At 52.5% G+C, this 15965-nt stretch overlaps 1 protein-coding gene across 1 annotated transcript in view; it reads right to left on the reverse strand.

Moving 5' to 3' along the window:
- The window catches only part of Gramd4 (GRAM domain containing 4), a 76051-nt gene extending 60688 nt beyond the window's left edge, over positions 1-15363 (reverse strand). The window contains exon 1 of the mRNA XM_055627092.1: positions 15176-15363. Within this exon, the coding sequence (XP_055483067.1) occupies positions 15176-15204 (29 nt within the window). The 5' untranslated portion in view covers positions 15205-15363. The remainder of the gene's footprint in view (positions 1-15175) is intronic.
- Between the last annotated feature and the right edge of the window lie 602 nt (positions 15364-15965).

Genomic DNA, 15965 nt, shown 5'->3' on the forward strand with positions numbered 1-15965 from the left:
TCATTGGTCCATGTGCACACCTGCAGAAACTGATGCCTGACTCAGAAATGCCACCAGTTAACTCTGCTCCCTGGGCTTCCAGAACACAGCTCAAGTCCCTCCTCACAGAAGCCATGAAGCTGGGCCTGGCTACCATGTCCTCATCATCAGTCCAGGCAAAGAAGCTTTAGTTCAGTGGACTCTGACTCCACTTACGGTGCCAATCTGAGACCATGACAATGAGTCCAGCAGCTGTCCATGAACTTCATGAGAAAAAAAAAATCCACCACAACGTGCAGGCTACCAGAGCTATCATCAAGGCAGTGACACGATGGACCCTCTGTATATCCCACAAGTCAGCTCCTGTCCACCCCTGCCAAACCCTGGGTGAGCAGTGAGGTGGATGAGGTAGTGAACCAGTGATGGACTTAAGGCCAGGAACCTGAAGAACCCAGAACACACTAGCAATGGGTCCCTAACGAGTCATGTGTCTGTCAACCTTTTACATCACAGACAGGGTAGCCACATGCCATGTGGCACAGGTTTTATGAGTCTCTACATGTTTCTGTCTTGGCCTCCTGATAGGACACAGCCATTCCCTCACAGCTGGGAAGAGGGCTCTGGGGTCAGGAAGAGGGGTCCTCCATGACTGGCAAAGGCTGACCCCCCTCAACGGCTGAGCTGCCTCAGTCAGAAGCCCCCTTTTCTTTTCAGAATCCATAATTCTCTTCTCTTGTGACCCTAGTGTCCCGAAGGGCCACTGGCCCAGAATATCAGGCATTGCCTAACTTTTCCAGGTATACATCCAGGCATGGATGGTGAGAAAAGGTTTTTGAATAAACTATTCTAGGAAAGGCATAACAAATACCTGGTCCCCCCACACACACCTAACCCCCAATAGAGCTCCAATGACAAACCAAAGTTCCATTTCATCAATGTCCAACTTGATGAGCCATGAGTTTACTGGACTCACTTACAGAGTATGGTTGACCCCCAAATAACACTCGGCATGGATGGTGACTTCCCGAAGCTGCATTGCTGGAAATCTCCCTACAGTTAACCTTCTGTCCTCGATATACTGTAGTCCCTTCCCACACCACAAGGCTACATGCAAGTAGGGCAAAATCATACACAGAGCTGGCTAGGGAGCATAGAAGACGGTGGCTTGAATCTCACACCAGGGTCCTCCTTACTCGCTTCTGTAACGAAGAGACAATCAGCCCTGTCTCACGGGTCTCTTGAAAGTGGTCCTAGCTGCTGTCTGAAATGAGAGCTGTTACACTCAGAGAATAGTGTTCTACAAGAGGGGGTCATACAGGTGTGCATGTTGGGAGGGGTGTTCCCATCTCATGTAGCATGAGAGAGAGAAAGAGAAGGAGAGAGTCACAAAGCACAAAGTCACAAAGCAGAGTGGGAAGAGAGAGTTGCTTTGGAAAGCAGCTAAGTCCAAAACCTGCTCTGCTGGATGATACCTACACACACACACACACACACACACACACACACACACACACAACACACAAACACTCAAGTCACTTCTGGACTACTGTGGGTGCACAGAACAGAGAGAGGTTCTCCCATGAGCCTGTGTCACTCCAACACAGGGAAAGGGCTGTTTTCTGGACCTGCTGCTGGGGGTATAGACTGTTGCATCCCTCACTTCTCTGCTCCGTGGCTATTTGACCTGTAGCACACAGAAGGCACAGGAAAAATGGAGCTGACAGCTACAGCAACACCAAAAGTTCCTAGTTGCTGGTATGGATGCATCTCAGCAGAAGGCTACAGGATAGCAAAAGTAGGGAGCCTGGGAGCCTGGCTTTCTTATATGCCTCCATATTTTGGGGAGTCTCAACTTTCCCTTAAGATGAAAAAGTTCCCAGGGGACGCTGCCTCACCAGGAGAGCCACTGCCTCCTGTCTCGCCACGGCTGACTGCCCTGTCTCTAACTCTGCTTTGCCTCCTGAGACACCCACCCTGCCTAGAACTGCCTTCAAGGTCCCTCCTGACCCAGAGGCTACCTCTTCCTCTGCCTGGAGCCCCAGGAGACCTGGGAGCCTCCCTCTGACCCCTCACCTGCCCTCTTATGGCTCAAGCCATCCCACCATGCCTACACATGCCTGGTTCCTCAACCTGCATGCTTCAACACCTGTCCTGGCCGGAGGGTTCTTCTCTTCACCAACCCAGGCAGCCCTGTCTGATAAGACCATCTTTGCCTCCCTCCAGCAGGAAGGACCAGGGAGTGGGGACAGCCAGGTGGCAGGCACCATGCTCTTCAGACAAGCTGTGGTAGGTACCATGCATATGGAGGCCAGAGTTTGACTCTAGGTATCTTCGCTGATTGTTCTCTGCCCTTTATGTTTAGGTACGGTCTCTCTCAACTGGGCCCAGAGCTCACTATTTGACTAATCTAGTCATCCAGCTTGCTTGAGGTCCCGTCTCTGGCTCCTGCACACTGAAATTACAGGTGGACTCCATTCCGTCTTTGTGGGTGTTGCTCGAACTCTGTCCTAACATTTGTTTTACAAGTACCTTACCCACTGGGCCCCAAATCTATTTCCTTTCTTTTTCTTCCTTCCTTTCTTCCTTCCTTTCTTCCTTCCTTCCTTCCTTCCTTCCTTCCTTCCTTCCTTCCTTCCTTCCTTCCTTCCCTCCCTCCCTCCCTCCCTCCCTCCCTCCTTCCTTCCTTTTTTCCTTTTCTTTGGTTTTTTCAAGACAGGGTTTCTTTATGTTACAGCCTTGGCTATCCTAGAACTCATTTTGTAGACCAGGATGGCCTAAGACTCGCAGAGATCCTCCTGCCCTTACCTCCAGAGTGCTGGGACTAAAGGTGTGTGCCACCGTGCCTGGTACAAATCTCTTTCTTAAAGACCTGCCCCACCACTCCAGGCAACATATTCTCCTCCACTGCCTCCTCAGGTACCTCCTCAGAGGGCAGGGAGGAAGTCACCACCTGCCTTCACATGGGCACAGACCCACAGGTATGAGGCAACTGAAAAACTGCAGAAAGAGCCACACAACCTCTGTCACTCTCAACGCCCTGTGGAGGCTGGAGACTGCCTGCAGTGGGGAGCATTCCAGGCAAGCAGATGTTCTCACCCACGGTCTGGAGATAAACAACACACTGGTGAGGGCCTAGTGAGAAACCTGGGTTCCCTAAAGTCGGAGTTCATAACGCTATAGTCAGATCTCCTTTCCGCTGCTGGTAAAGAGAAAACACCAACAAACGGAACAGAGATAGCATGCCTCTGGTTACTTAAGCAACTGCGTTATTCTCTGGCATTTGGGAGCACGGTAGATAAAAATCAATTCCTTTCATGTCATTAGTCAAACGCGTTCCTTTTGGAAAACACATGCAGAGGTAGCTCTAATTTAGGTTACGTTGGTGAACCAAAATAATGGCCGAGCGGGGCTTCTATCTTCTAATTATACAGAATTTAGGACAAAATATCCTCGTAAGTGATTCTGAGATACTTAATAAATAGGTCATAAGGAGTTCATTTTGCTGCTAAAATCATTCACACCCAACACAGCAGAACCAACTCCAGTATCAGGAAGAAGTGTCATCACGGCAGGAAGCCGGGCAGCCCCTCCTTCGAGCTGGTGCATCCTGGAAGTGAAAACCAGTTACAGGGCTAGCTCCCATTCATGTAGACGACTGGACCCTAATTTCCTTGTGGGAGGAGGACTGCCTTGACAAGCGTAGGGAGCTGGGGGCCCACCCCACCACTGGTGCACTAACCAGCCCCCCCCGCTCCACCCCCACCACCCAGGCCTATGCAGTCAACCAATCCTTCAATTAATAAGCAAGGCTCGACACAGCCGTGAGCACTCTGAATCAGTGTAGCAACACCCTGCACTATTTTCAATCCTATCATTAAATACTCAATTACTAAAGAACAAAAAAAAAAAAAAACAAAAAAAAAAAACACCCTCGCCTACCTTAAAGGAACAAATACTTATTTGTCAATTAAGTTGGCGGTTGGGGAGGGGGTTGACAGGGGAAGCTGGCCTCCCTCCCCTGGCAACAGGATCCTGCAGAGACTGAACCATACCTGTTGCAGAGCCAAGACAAGCCCTGGTGGCCTGCCGAGCCAGGCCCTGGGGACAGGATTTGTACTCAGGCAATTGGCACCAATGGGTTCTCCTCAGATATTACAGTGTCCTCAATGTCTGCCCCAGGCCCTCAGCCAACTGCTGGGAACAGAGGGGAGGAGGCACCCGCCTTTGTGGAACCTACTGCAATGGGAAGAAGGGGACTAGCCAGCCCTCAGGTTCAGAGCTAGCCCTGGGTAGCCCATCAATATCACCTGACGCCTCTGACTATGCCTAGCTCATTGTAAGGGGTGGGAATGGCCTTTCCATGGGATGCGACTCACAACAGTCCACAGGAAGTTCTGGTGAATCTAGGTTTAAATTGGTCAAGCCTTTCTACCCCAGGTCATGTCAGTGGTGGCTTCTAGAACTGGTGGCTGAGTATCTCCCAGAATCCCTCCTCTGCTCCAGAGTGAGCTCTATGACAGCCTTGGGTCTACACCAGCCTCAGGCCAGCAGTGGGGACGGACACTGGCCTCTGGCCTCGGGGAAGGCACCTGACCTCTCTGAACCAATCCTGCAGCACTGAACGAATTAGATGATGGGGCCTCCTACCGACAAGCACATCGTGCCACATGCTGCAAAGTGTTGGGAGGGTCCTAGGAAGGAGTGGGGGGTTATGTGAGAGTCTGACTACCACGCAGACACCATCTGCTAGGAGGATCCCCAGGGAAGGGGATGGAAAAGAAGAGGTTCGAGCAGACACAAAGGGGGCCTTCCGGGGTGCACATGGTGGGGGGAATCACCCAGAAGCATGAGGAGAGGGCTCATCGAAAGACTTGAGGGTTACCCCTCAAGACCCATGCCCAAAAATAAGAGTGAAGACAGCACTGATCTTTGGAAATACAAAAACCGGAGCGGGTGGCAGGATGACGAGCGTGGGCCCTGCCGAAAGGCAAGGTGGGACCTCTCTGATGGCCACTTCCTCATCTGCAATGTGGAGGTCATATGGCTCCCTCTGGGGTTATGTAGGAGGGGGAGGTGTCAACTTCCTCCATGGACCCTCTGGCCCACCCACTCACTCTCTTCCTTGGGCAGCCTCAGGCATCCCTCCCTGGGCCCAGTCAACCCAGTCCCCACCTGCCATCTGCCCTCCGGCCATCTGGGTCAGAGATTCTGCTACCCAAGCTCCCCAATATCCAGAGTTCTCCCTAACATCCAGGACTCCCACAGCATGCAAGACTCTCTTCCTCTAAGGAAGTTCCGTGGCTTTGGCAGCTCGAGAAACCAGCATACATGAAGAAGGACCCTCGCTTTGGAAAAGGTCCGCTCTAGAGAACTGTAGCAGGCATCCTGCTCCACCTAGCAGCTGCCCTGGATGGCTACGTACGACCAGACTGCAGACCCAGACTTTACTCAGTCTAACACCTGACACTGCTTGGGTGGGCACTTTCCACCTGACGTCTCAGGGCCTACAAGCACTCTATGCTCACTGGCCTCAGAGAAGCCCGGCCACTTGCTCCAGGCCCCCCCATTATGGCTTTGACATCAGTCGGTCAGGGAAAAGGGTCACCACCCAGACTCACCCAATCCAATATATTCCCCATACCTTGTGAGACCACCAAGGACTAGCCGAAGAGGCAGGGATGTGGGGCTAGGGGAAATGTCACTGTGGTACTTCAGGATGGAAGAAGGGAGAGGTCGAGGGCTGGAGCACCTGGAGCAGGCCTAGGCAGTAGGCCAAAGGAATGACAGGCAACTAGCAGCTTGGAGGACCCCAACCCCCAGGCCCATCTGTAGATGAAGCTGCAGGGGATCAGCTGGGGCTCTTAAAAGCCCAGAAAGCCAGGGCCCAGCTCCCCTTTTCCTGCCTATAAGCAGCCTGCCCTGCCTCCCCACATACATCGATATAAACAGAGTGCCCACCCATAGCTGTCTTGGGAGACAGCCTGCCCCTCATCCACACAGCATTGCTGGTCTCGGGGGGCTGGAAGGCTTGCCTTTCTCTCTGGGAGCTGGCCTGTGGCCTCCCCAACCCTGATATTTAACAGCTACAAGAGGGACCTGACACCTGTTGGCACTCACTGTCCTATCTAGGTTAAGAACTAGTAGCACCTGAATCACGGGGCCTGCCCCTCCCAAGGAATCCCCAGAGCTGTCCACTCTGCATGTCACAAATCTTGATGTCTACTCGGAAAGCAATGCCCAGATAGCCCAGACCGAGCCCAACATGGCCCAACCTCCCTGACCCCAGTGGACTAGATACAAGCCACTTTCTCTGTTGTTGTTCCTGACCAGGCCCTTGTCCCTTTGCCATATGCCTCCAATCCTAGTGAGAGGAGTGGGGCTCCCAGCGGGGCAGGGATGGGGGTGGGGGTAGGAGGCCATGTAGGCCATCCTCCTGGGCCTCCACCCAGGCACTGTGGGCGGCTGACTCATGCTTCATTTCCTCTCTACAAAGACAACTCTACGTGTGGTAAAGTCGCACGTGGGCCCCTCCCACTGCTGGGCAGTGGCCTGAAGACCAACAGCCGACACTAACAGATGTCGGTCCTCTGATTTCTACCTCCAGCACCTGTGAGTCCCTCCCTTCCACTTTTCCCTCTCCCTCTCCACACCACCCCCCTTGTTCTCACTGTATTTAAACCTTCTGACGGAAATGCTTTCTGAAGTGATTCACACACCCCTGCACTCTTCAGCAAGCTGTTGAACAAAATGTCACCTTCCTTCTTGATCCAGGATCTACTACATATGCCTGTTTCACATTCTTCGAGGCCCCACCACCTCTGACCCCATCCCATTTCTTTTCCCAGCCCCGCCTCATCCCTAGCCACTTCTCTGGCACTGCCTTGGGAAATGACATATGACACCGCCCCCCCCCCCAACACACACACACCTTCTATTAGACCCTTGACCATTCCCTATGGGTAAAAATGGGTGAGGAAGGAGAAAGCTCTAGAAACCAGCCCTGAAGTTAGCACGGGACCCAAACAGGCATATTCTGAGGCTCTCTAGGGCACAGACAACATAGCTTTCTCCTATGCTGAGGGGTGTCATACTGGACAGCTGGGCTTCCAGCCAGCTTTCCAACCCTGCCCACACACACTCAAACCTCAGGTTCTACTTCTCAGACTTGTGAAATGACTCATATACCTCCCTCTATGCCTAGCAGTGTCTAGGGACAAAAAAAAAAAAAAAAAAAAAAAAAAGGAAGAAGAAGAAAAGAAAAAACCATCATCTCCTCAGGCTCAGGGTCCCCTCCCTGAGTCTCTGGCTCATCAAAACACAGAAGTGTCCTGTACTTGACTAAAAACTTCTCTGGGACGATATTAGCCCATCCTGTTTCACGTCTATGGAAAATAAGAGAATGGGCTCAGAACAAGCCAGGAAACCATCTGGCCTTTGCAGCCTCTCCTTGGGCAGCTAGCTGGAGGAGGACTCTCCTCCTGAAGACAGAATGGATTTTGTGACACTCAAGTTTTGTAGATGTCTTTTTTTATTTTTAGTCTGTACTGATTATTAAACCACAGAGCCTCATATATACTCTGTAACTGCCATTACCACTGGGCTACAATCATGGCTCTTTAAATTTTGTTTTGAGACAGGGTTTCCCTATGTAGCCCAGGCTGACTATGAACTCACAGTCCTCCTGCCTCATGTCCAGTTGTCTGTCCTTTTTTAAACAAACAAAGACAAAAACAAAACTTAGGGTTTTTACTTTTTAGGTTTACTTATTTTTAGATGTATGAATGTACATGCTTGCCTGGTACCCACTGAGGTCAAAAGAAGGCATCAGATCCACTGGAACTGGAGTTACAGACAGTTGTAAGTTGCCATGTGGGTGCTGGGAACTGAACCCTGGTCCTGTGAATGGCAAGTGCTCTTTACCACTGAACCATCTCACCACTCTGAGCTTTTGAGTTTCAGATGCCAAATGGCCCCCTCAGTGGGCCATCTGGAATGTGCCTTCCTGACATCATGGTTCCAACCCAAGTGTCCTCTGAACTACAGGCCTGGGTTTCAGGATAGGACTGAAGGATGACAGGCCTTCACTGACACAGGTGTGCTTCTCAGGAAACAGGCCCCCAGATGACAGTGGTGACATTCAACACTGTCCAGTGTCCAGCATGGAGCAGGTCCTTAATAAACATCTACAGAGACAGGGCTGGGTGTGCAGATGAGCCAGGGCTTCTTAAACTATAACCAGAAGCTCTCCTCCTAGATCAGTTCTCAACAGCGGAAGGGAAAAAAATGCTTCTAAGATCTTAGAAAAAAAAAAAAAACCTATAGGGAAAACAGCAGTCAACATTTATAGACAGTGGTGTATACATCCCTCCCTATGAGTGTAGCTCACACCCCATTCCCTCCACACCTCCATGCCCATCAGGTATTGGAGTGGCACCTATCCCAGGGCACACAGGGCTCAGCCTATATCACCCAGGAAATAGAATCTCAACCACTCAACAGTCTCACTGAGCCCAGCCCAGAGGCCTCGGAGTATCCTGTCTCACTTCAGCTCAAGGGGAAAACAACATGAAATGGAGGTATTTGTGCAGGTGTCTCTTGAGCCTGCTCTAGTGGTTGCACTCTTCTGAAATATCCTTGTCCCTCAGCACTGCTCTCGGGCCCCTTATCAGGGCTGGGACCTGTCTACCCATCCATTCAGCCTGCACCCAGCACACCTCCAGGTACACGTTTCCTGTCTCAGGAAGCTCTGTGGCTGCAGACCCCCTACCCTGCCACAGGCACCAGCTGCTGATGACCTGGACAGCCGGGACAGGACAGTGGCTACCCACTCTTAAGAAATGGAACCAAGCCAAGCCTGAGTCAACAGAAAGGGAATGCTCACTTTATTCCCCACCACCTTGGGCGGTAAATGTGTGGCGCTTCCCAGAACTGCAAGTAGGTGTACCTTCTGTGCTTGGAGAACCATTCAAAGACTCCTCCCTGCTGAAGTGGCAAGTTCAGAGGGCTGAAAGGAGACAGACCCAGCCAGGATCAAAGTCAAAGATCCCCGAGCTCCAAAGCAGCCAGTAGCAACAGCCTGTCTCTACCCTGCCAGACTACGAGGATTCCTTCAAAAGATGGGCCCCACTCTCAAGTTTCAAAGGGATGTCCCAGTCTGTGCCCATCCCACAGCCAGGCTGTTGAGCACAGCAGGGAAGCGTCCGTTCCCCCCCCACCCCCCCATCCACAGCTTCCTCTTGTTTCTCTCTCCAGTCACAGAAGCATCTCTGGGGAGGCAGTTTCTCTCCCTACCCTCTTCAGGCTCAAAGTGCATACCCACTGCATGGGCTGGTAAGATTCAGGGTTGGCAAACCCTCCCTGAGAGCTGCAAGATAACAGTTCCGACTCCACTTTGTGAGTACTGATGTTAAGGGATTAAGCGCATGAGTAGCTAATGGAGAAAGAGCCTAGCTCCATGATGCTGAGATGGAATGGTGCTCCTCTACAAGAAGAAGAGACCAGAACCGTCCACAGAGTGACTAGACTGAAGCTGGTCATCCAGGAGCATACCTCCCTTGTTGTAGACGCAGATGGCCATGCATGGACGTGGTCATGGACAGAGTCAAGTTCCCAGGGGTCAGAGTTCATACATGCCCCTCCTGTTCCTCCATCTGAGGGGGGTCTAGAATCAACCAAACCCAGCAGCAAACAGCAACCTCTAGATCTGGGTTTTTGATACTGGTCTCCAGAAAAGGAACCTGGGATCCCTATAGAATGGGCAGACTCTAGGGCTGAACCTGGTGCATTCTATGGGCCAAACAGCAGTGAAGGGCTCAGGCTCTCATGGGGTTGTGGTGTCCACGGGACCCAGAGATAATAGCAAAAGAACAGAGCAAGGAAGTAAGTCGAGCGGAATCACACAGTGTAAAATATAAATCCACACAAATAGAAATCAATGATTAATAAGTGGCTGCATGAAGAAGTGACAATTCCCCTATCCACACAGAATCCAAAATAATTCAGGTACTCGGCCCTTCAGGGAGTAGCACAGAACCCCTTTCCTTCTGTCTGTTGTAGGATGCACTGTGAATTCCTTCTAAAGAGTATGGCAGGGAGGGCCTTGACAGAGTGAGCCCTTAACAACTATACCTGGGCCTGAGTCATACTGAAAGACAGAACCCAGACATCAAGAATGCTGCGGCCCTCCCCAAACCCATCACCCAGACTCATCATGACAAAAACGCCTAAATTTCTTTCTTTTTTTTTTTTTTCCCATGACAGGGTTTCTCTGTGTAGCCTTGGCTGTCCTGGACTTGCTTTGTAGACCAGGCTGGCCTCATCAAACTCACATCAACCCCCCTACCTCTGCCTCCCTGAGTGCTGGGATTAAAGGAATGCACCACCAGACCCAGATAACTCATCTAAATTTCAAGAGAGGATTCCCAAGTGATACACAGACTCACAACTTGGGGCCCTGAAGCCCACCAAACTCTTCAGGGAGTCAATCAAAGTCCGAGACAGGGTCAAAGCCAAAAGGAGCCTAAGGGGATGTGACAAGAGGACATATGTGGGACCTCATGGGGTCCTGGGACAAAAAACAAGGACATGAGGCAAAAAAACGAAGACAACCTGTCAAGCAAAGGACTTCATCAATAACCATGTATGGGGCTGGCAAGCTTGCCATCTAACCTGATGGCCTGAGTTCCATCCATCCCTAGGGACGGAGACCCACACGGTAGAAGGAGAGGACAGACTCCCAAAAGTTGTCCTCTGGCCTCTCCATGTGTGCTACGGTATCTTGTACCCACAAAATACAAACATAACTAAACATAGTTTAAAACTTTCTAAATGAATGGATACCAGTGTACAAACAGTAACAACCGAACCACACCAGCCTCAAATGTTAGAGATAAAACAGAGTGTTGGCCCAGGGGGCGGAGTGGAGAGGGAGGCAAGACCAGTATCACACAATTGCCACCATCACACATCCACAGTGCACAAGGGAGCTGACACAAAAGCCACCCACAGTGTGAGTACAGGTGCATTAAGCGTCCGGAAGAGGCGAATCCACAGCTAAACTGGCAAGGTGGCCTCAGCTGGGAGAGAGGCAGTGGAGTGCCGGTTATCCTGTCCTCGCCTCTACATTACAGCGAACGGGTTAGAAAGCAGTAAATTATATCCACAAAGGGTGTGTAGTGTGGTATGTGAGTTACACGTCAACAAAGATGCTTAAAAAGAACAAATTCTCTCCCCGGAGCAACTGTCAGAGCACTTGGCCCCTTCAGGCCACACAGCCTTGCTCAACTATGGATGGACTCTAAACTAGGGTCCCGGTGGTAATAACTGCCAAACGACCCAGAGAAGACAGAGCACGATGCCCACTCGGTGCCACTACAGCTCACTATAGGCTGTGCGACACGAGGGACATGGTGATGAATGGGTGTGAAGAGACCATGACTTTGGAAAATGCCTACCCTCTCCATGGGAGGAGTGACAAACAGGAAAGGAGGCCAAGTGCATGATGGGGAAACCCCCAAACTTCTCTGTACTAGAGGTACCCTTCCTGTGGGATGGAGCCTACCACAGAACCGACCTTCAGTAGTCATAAACATAAACCACGAGAACTTCCCCAGAAGAATGTCACCCAGGCCCTGTGAGAGATACTGCTGTGCCTTGAAATAACTCAGGGCCCTTTTGATTCAGCTTTACAGGAGGATTAGCATGGAGTCCTAGAGCTGCTGTGGCCACAAGCCATCACCCAAGTTCAAATCCTAGCTCTGCTACCGAACTAACCAGCCCTTGAACAAGCTGTGCCACTCCCTCTCTGTGCCTCGGTTTCCTCCCCTGGTGACTAGCAAAAGCGCATGTGGTGAGATGATTCCTGGGAGGCACGCAGCACAGCCTGTGGCATGTAGAATGACTTCTCTTACTACTACTATTTTTTTTTTTTTAGATAGGCCAATTCTTTCTGTCTTCCTGTATAATCACAGGGGACTTTAATCACAGGCTTAAGCATAATCACAACCTTGGTTATAACTCAAACACCAAACAGTCTTAACAATGGCCTGTCGATGTCAAATGTTATTAGTGGTGACTTACAGCCGAAAGTCCCCTCCCAGGCCTTCTGTACCGGCCACACGCAGACACCCCAGGAGAAAAGAACAAAGTTTTCCACAATCAGGAAAACCCCTGTCTGCCATAGCCGTGATTTTGCTTTATAAGGTGTTTCTTCACCAGCCACAGGCTCTGACCTGGTACAACAGCCCTGGACCCACCTACCTGGGCTGGGCTAGGCCTCCTCCCTGGAGCTGGCCCACACCTGGTTGAGGACTTTCACCCCTTTCTAGTTCTGCACAGAATGAAGAAAAGCAGGAAGCCACATGTGCAAAGCCAAGGAGAAAGCAGCCCCAAAGCCACTATGAGTGGCACAAAAAAGCCCCCGGGCAGCTCACAGAGCTCACATACCAAACCTTCCAGAGCTCGTATTTATGGTCAAACTGCCCTGGGGTGGCGGCCTCCCTGGAAATGGCCACCTGAGGCCAGGGAAAGAAGATCCACCTCACAGCAAGTCAGTCTGCATTCACCTTTGACTCACTCTGCAAGGCTCCCATCTTATCTCCCTAGATTCACGATTATTGTCTCTCCACTCTTGACACACAGCAGAGTGGTCAGCAGCTGTCCCAGCAGCCACGTACACCAGAGGGCCACAGAAGCGCCTCTCGCTGCTAACAGGGCCAGCGGCAACTTCTAAGTCTACCTTGCAGGGAAGAATGCAGAAGCTCAGACAAGGTGGCCCAACAACAGGTTTTTGCCGCCACCGACCCGATGTGTCCCTATCCTGACATGCAGAGAAAACCAAACACCACAGTAGAGAGGACAGGGGGTGCTCGGGAGGAGAACCTGCCCAGCTTCCCAAGAGAAAATGGCCCCAAACATCCTCACCCCATAATGAGCACACACACACACCCCAATCCTGTAAAAGGCTCAGTAGATCGGGCTTCTAGAGAGAAACCCTACCAGAGCCTGGGGAACTGGATAGGGCTTCCATGTGTCCCAGAGAAGGAAGGGGCCAAGCAGCACATTAGTCATAAGGATCCCACAGCAGAGCACTAAGCCTTTGATTCTCCAGACATGAATTCTGTCCAGATTTGGCACAGCCGGAGCTGGTGTTTCTAAACAGCTGTAATGGTCTCCTTACAGAGAGCTACGCTGGGGCCATGCCAGCCCTGTCAAGAGTGTGTTAGGGCCTTCAATGACACTTTTCCATTGTGTGGAGCACTATCTATCGCGAGGCAGAAATGTTGATTCAGGAAACAGGTCTCATTCTCCTCTTTCTAGGTGGTGAAGGTGAAGCTCAGCAAGAATGAGGACAGCAGAGGCCATCGCGGCTGGCATTGGCCACTGCGCTGTCTGCTGGCGCCACTCCGGGTGAGCCAGGATAACAGATAACAGAGGGCACAGGAGGAGGTTTGGAGAGAGATTACTGGTCCCTCCTTAGGGAGAGCCCTTCTGCAAAACTCCTCTGCCTGCCCAGGTAGGACACACAGGATAAATAGGTGCCCAGGCTGTGTAGAAACAGACCTCAACTCTGAGACTGTCCCGGGCAGTTTATAGGAACTAAGTCCAAACATGTACACAGACAGACATCTCTGGGACCAATGGGGACACCCATGCTCCCTACTATCGGCCCAGGTTAGCCAAGGAAAAACAAGCAGAGCAGGGAGATAATGGTCCACAAAGAATGTGATTCTGGGCATCCAACATTCCAGACATCAGTCCCTAGCCCATATGCCCTCTAAGCTCAGCAGTCATTATCACAGCAAAGGCTGGGGCTGCATCCAGAAGCAGCTTGGGGAGGAGGGAGGAGCAGGCATACTGACTGAGACCCCCAGTTGGGGTATCCCAGAGAGGATCTGTGGATTGTAGTTTCATCCTAGAATGGGATAATAAATAAAACACCCTCACTGAGCCAGGCTGTGAGTGTCCAGATGGGCCTGGGAACAGTTTGGGCAGTGGCAGAATGGGAGAAGATTCTTCAGGTCTCTGCAGGTTCACTAAGGCCATCCGAGAGGCAAAGGACAGCACAGCCTAGTCTGACTCTTGACCCAGGGTGTGTCTGGCCAGCATGGAACACATACCATGTCATCACTCCTCTTATCTTCTCCTTATCTTCCTCATCAGTCACTCACTGATGAGGAAACTGAGGCAGGAGATGGTTGCTGCCTTGCCCAATGTCACAGAACAGGAACTTGAAAAAAGCTAACTTCCAACTGCCCTCTATTTGAAACCTGGACCAGACCCTCCTCCTGAGCTTGGTCTTATAGCAAGCCCCTCTGCCTGGCTGGGCTTCAGTGAGATTGGGGAAGACTCAGAACTTGAATTTTGTCCCTAATCTACACAAAGCAAGGCAGGAAGGGAACCCACTCTGAAAAAGATCTCCCCCAAACTGAAATCTCTCCTACCTAGTGTACCAGCTTCTGTCTCTGGCCCTGTGAGCCTGCTCCTCACCCTGGCCACAGGTAGGGTCAGGGGAACCAACACTCAAATTGGCCCCTCTCCACCCTTCAGAGGTGCTGACCCTGCTGTAGACAGATAAGGTCTTGGGCTGGGGACTGCCACACAGCACCCCACCTCAGCGGTTGTATAAACACATAGGCCTAAGCTCCAGCCCAGGTGCCAACTGTCCCCAGAATCCCACAGGCTACTGTCCAAATGAAAGAAACTGACACACAGAAAGCAGGGTGTGGAAAGAGACACAAGCGTCCACAACTTTTCCCCGGGTCATCTCTTGAACCACACCAGCCTGGAGAGATCCACCTCCTTTCCAACCACCACCACCACCACCACCACCAAACATACAACCCCCAAGAGTGGGTCAGTAGGACGACATTTGCTGCGCCCTCATCCTGTCCCCCTCTGCGAGCGGCCTAGGCATGGTAACCCATCTAATGACAGCCCCACATCCTAGTTTTGGCCCTGCGTCCCGTCGACGTTGGCTTCTCGCCCACCAGGACCCTGACCCGCACAGCGCCGGAGGTGCACGCTAGGGGCGGCCGTGACGCGCGCCCCGGGGGCGTGTGTGCGGGGCGCGCCCGCGCTGGTCCCCAAAGGGAGGGTCACCGCTGTGGGCCACCGATTAAAGCGCACGGGGTCGCAGCCCCACGGCCGTGGCGAGCGTCTCCAGGTCTGTGTGGGAGTCCGCGCGCGTGCCGCTTACCCTGTGGGGAGATCGGGGCCAACTCTCATCCACCCGCTGCTGCGGCGACCCCCTGGCCGGCCACCCGGCCCCGCTGCACCTGCCGCTCTCCCGGGAGCCCAGCGGCACCGGGGAGCGGGGACAACGCGGCCCCGCGGGTGCCGGCCACGAGCGCGGAGGCGGTGCCGCGTCGCGCGCTCACGTCCTGCTGCGCGGAGTCTGCGCGCCCCCGGCCGGGCCTGCGCAGCCGCCGCCCCGCCCCTCCCCTCGCCTCCCCGCCCTCCCTGCTCGGCTCGCGCGCACGCGCGCGCGCGCCCGATCACGCGGCGCCGCCTTTGTTTGGGTGGCCCACGTGGGTCCTCGCCGCGCGTATCCACGCGCACGCGCGGCCTCCTGCCAGTCGCAGCCACGGACTCAACCGCGCACAAGCACGCACGCCACTGTCGCCTCGCTCGGGTGTGCTGGAGTTGCTGCCAATGGTGACCTGCACTTGGAGTAGAAATACTTCCCCAGACTGGACTCAGAGCACAGCTCCACACCGGGAAAAGGATATGAAACCTGCTCCGGGAGGGGCAGTGGGCAACTCCTCTCTTAGTCCCCACTTAGTACCTACCCAAGAATGGCTCCACACACCTTTAAATGTCACCTTAGAGATAGGAAGCCTGCTGCATGCCCGCCACTACCCTCAGGAAATGAGATGCTCCAGTAGACACCTTCCCCTTTGGATTCGCCTTTCAGAAACAAGGGTTGACAGGCTCCCAGGAAGATAACTGATGAACCAGGTAAAGACAGCATCCTCCAGAAGCCCAGG

The sequence above is a fragment of the Psammomys obesus genome, unplaced genomic scaffold, assembly GCF_907164565.1.
Source record: "Psammomys obesus unplaced genomic scaffold, mPsaObe1.curated_primary_1811, whole genome shotgun sequence".
Classification (NCBI taxonomy): domain Eukaryota; kingdom Metazoa; phylum Chordata; class Mammalia; order Rodentia; family Muridae; genus Psammomys; species Psammomys obesus.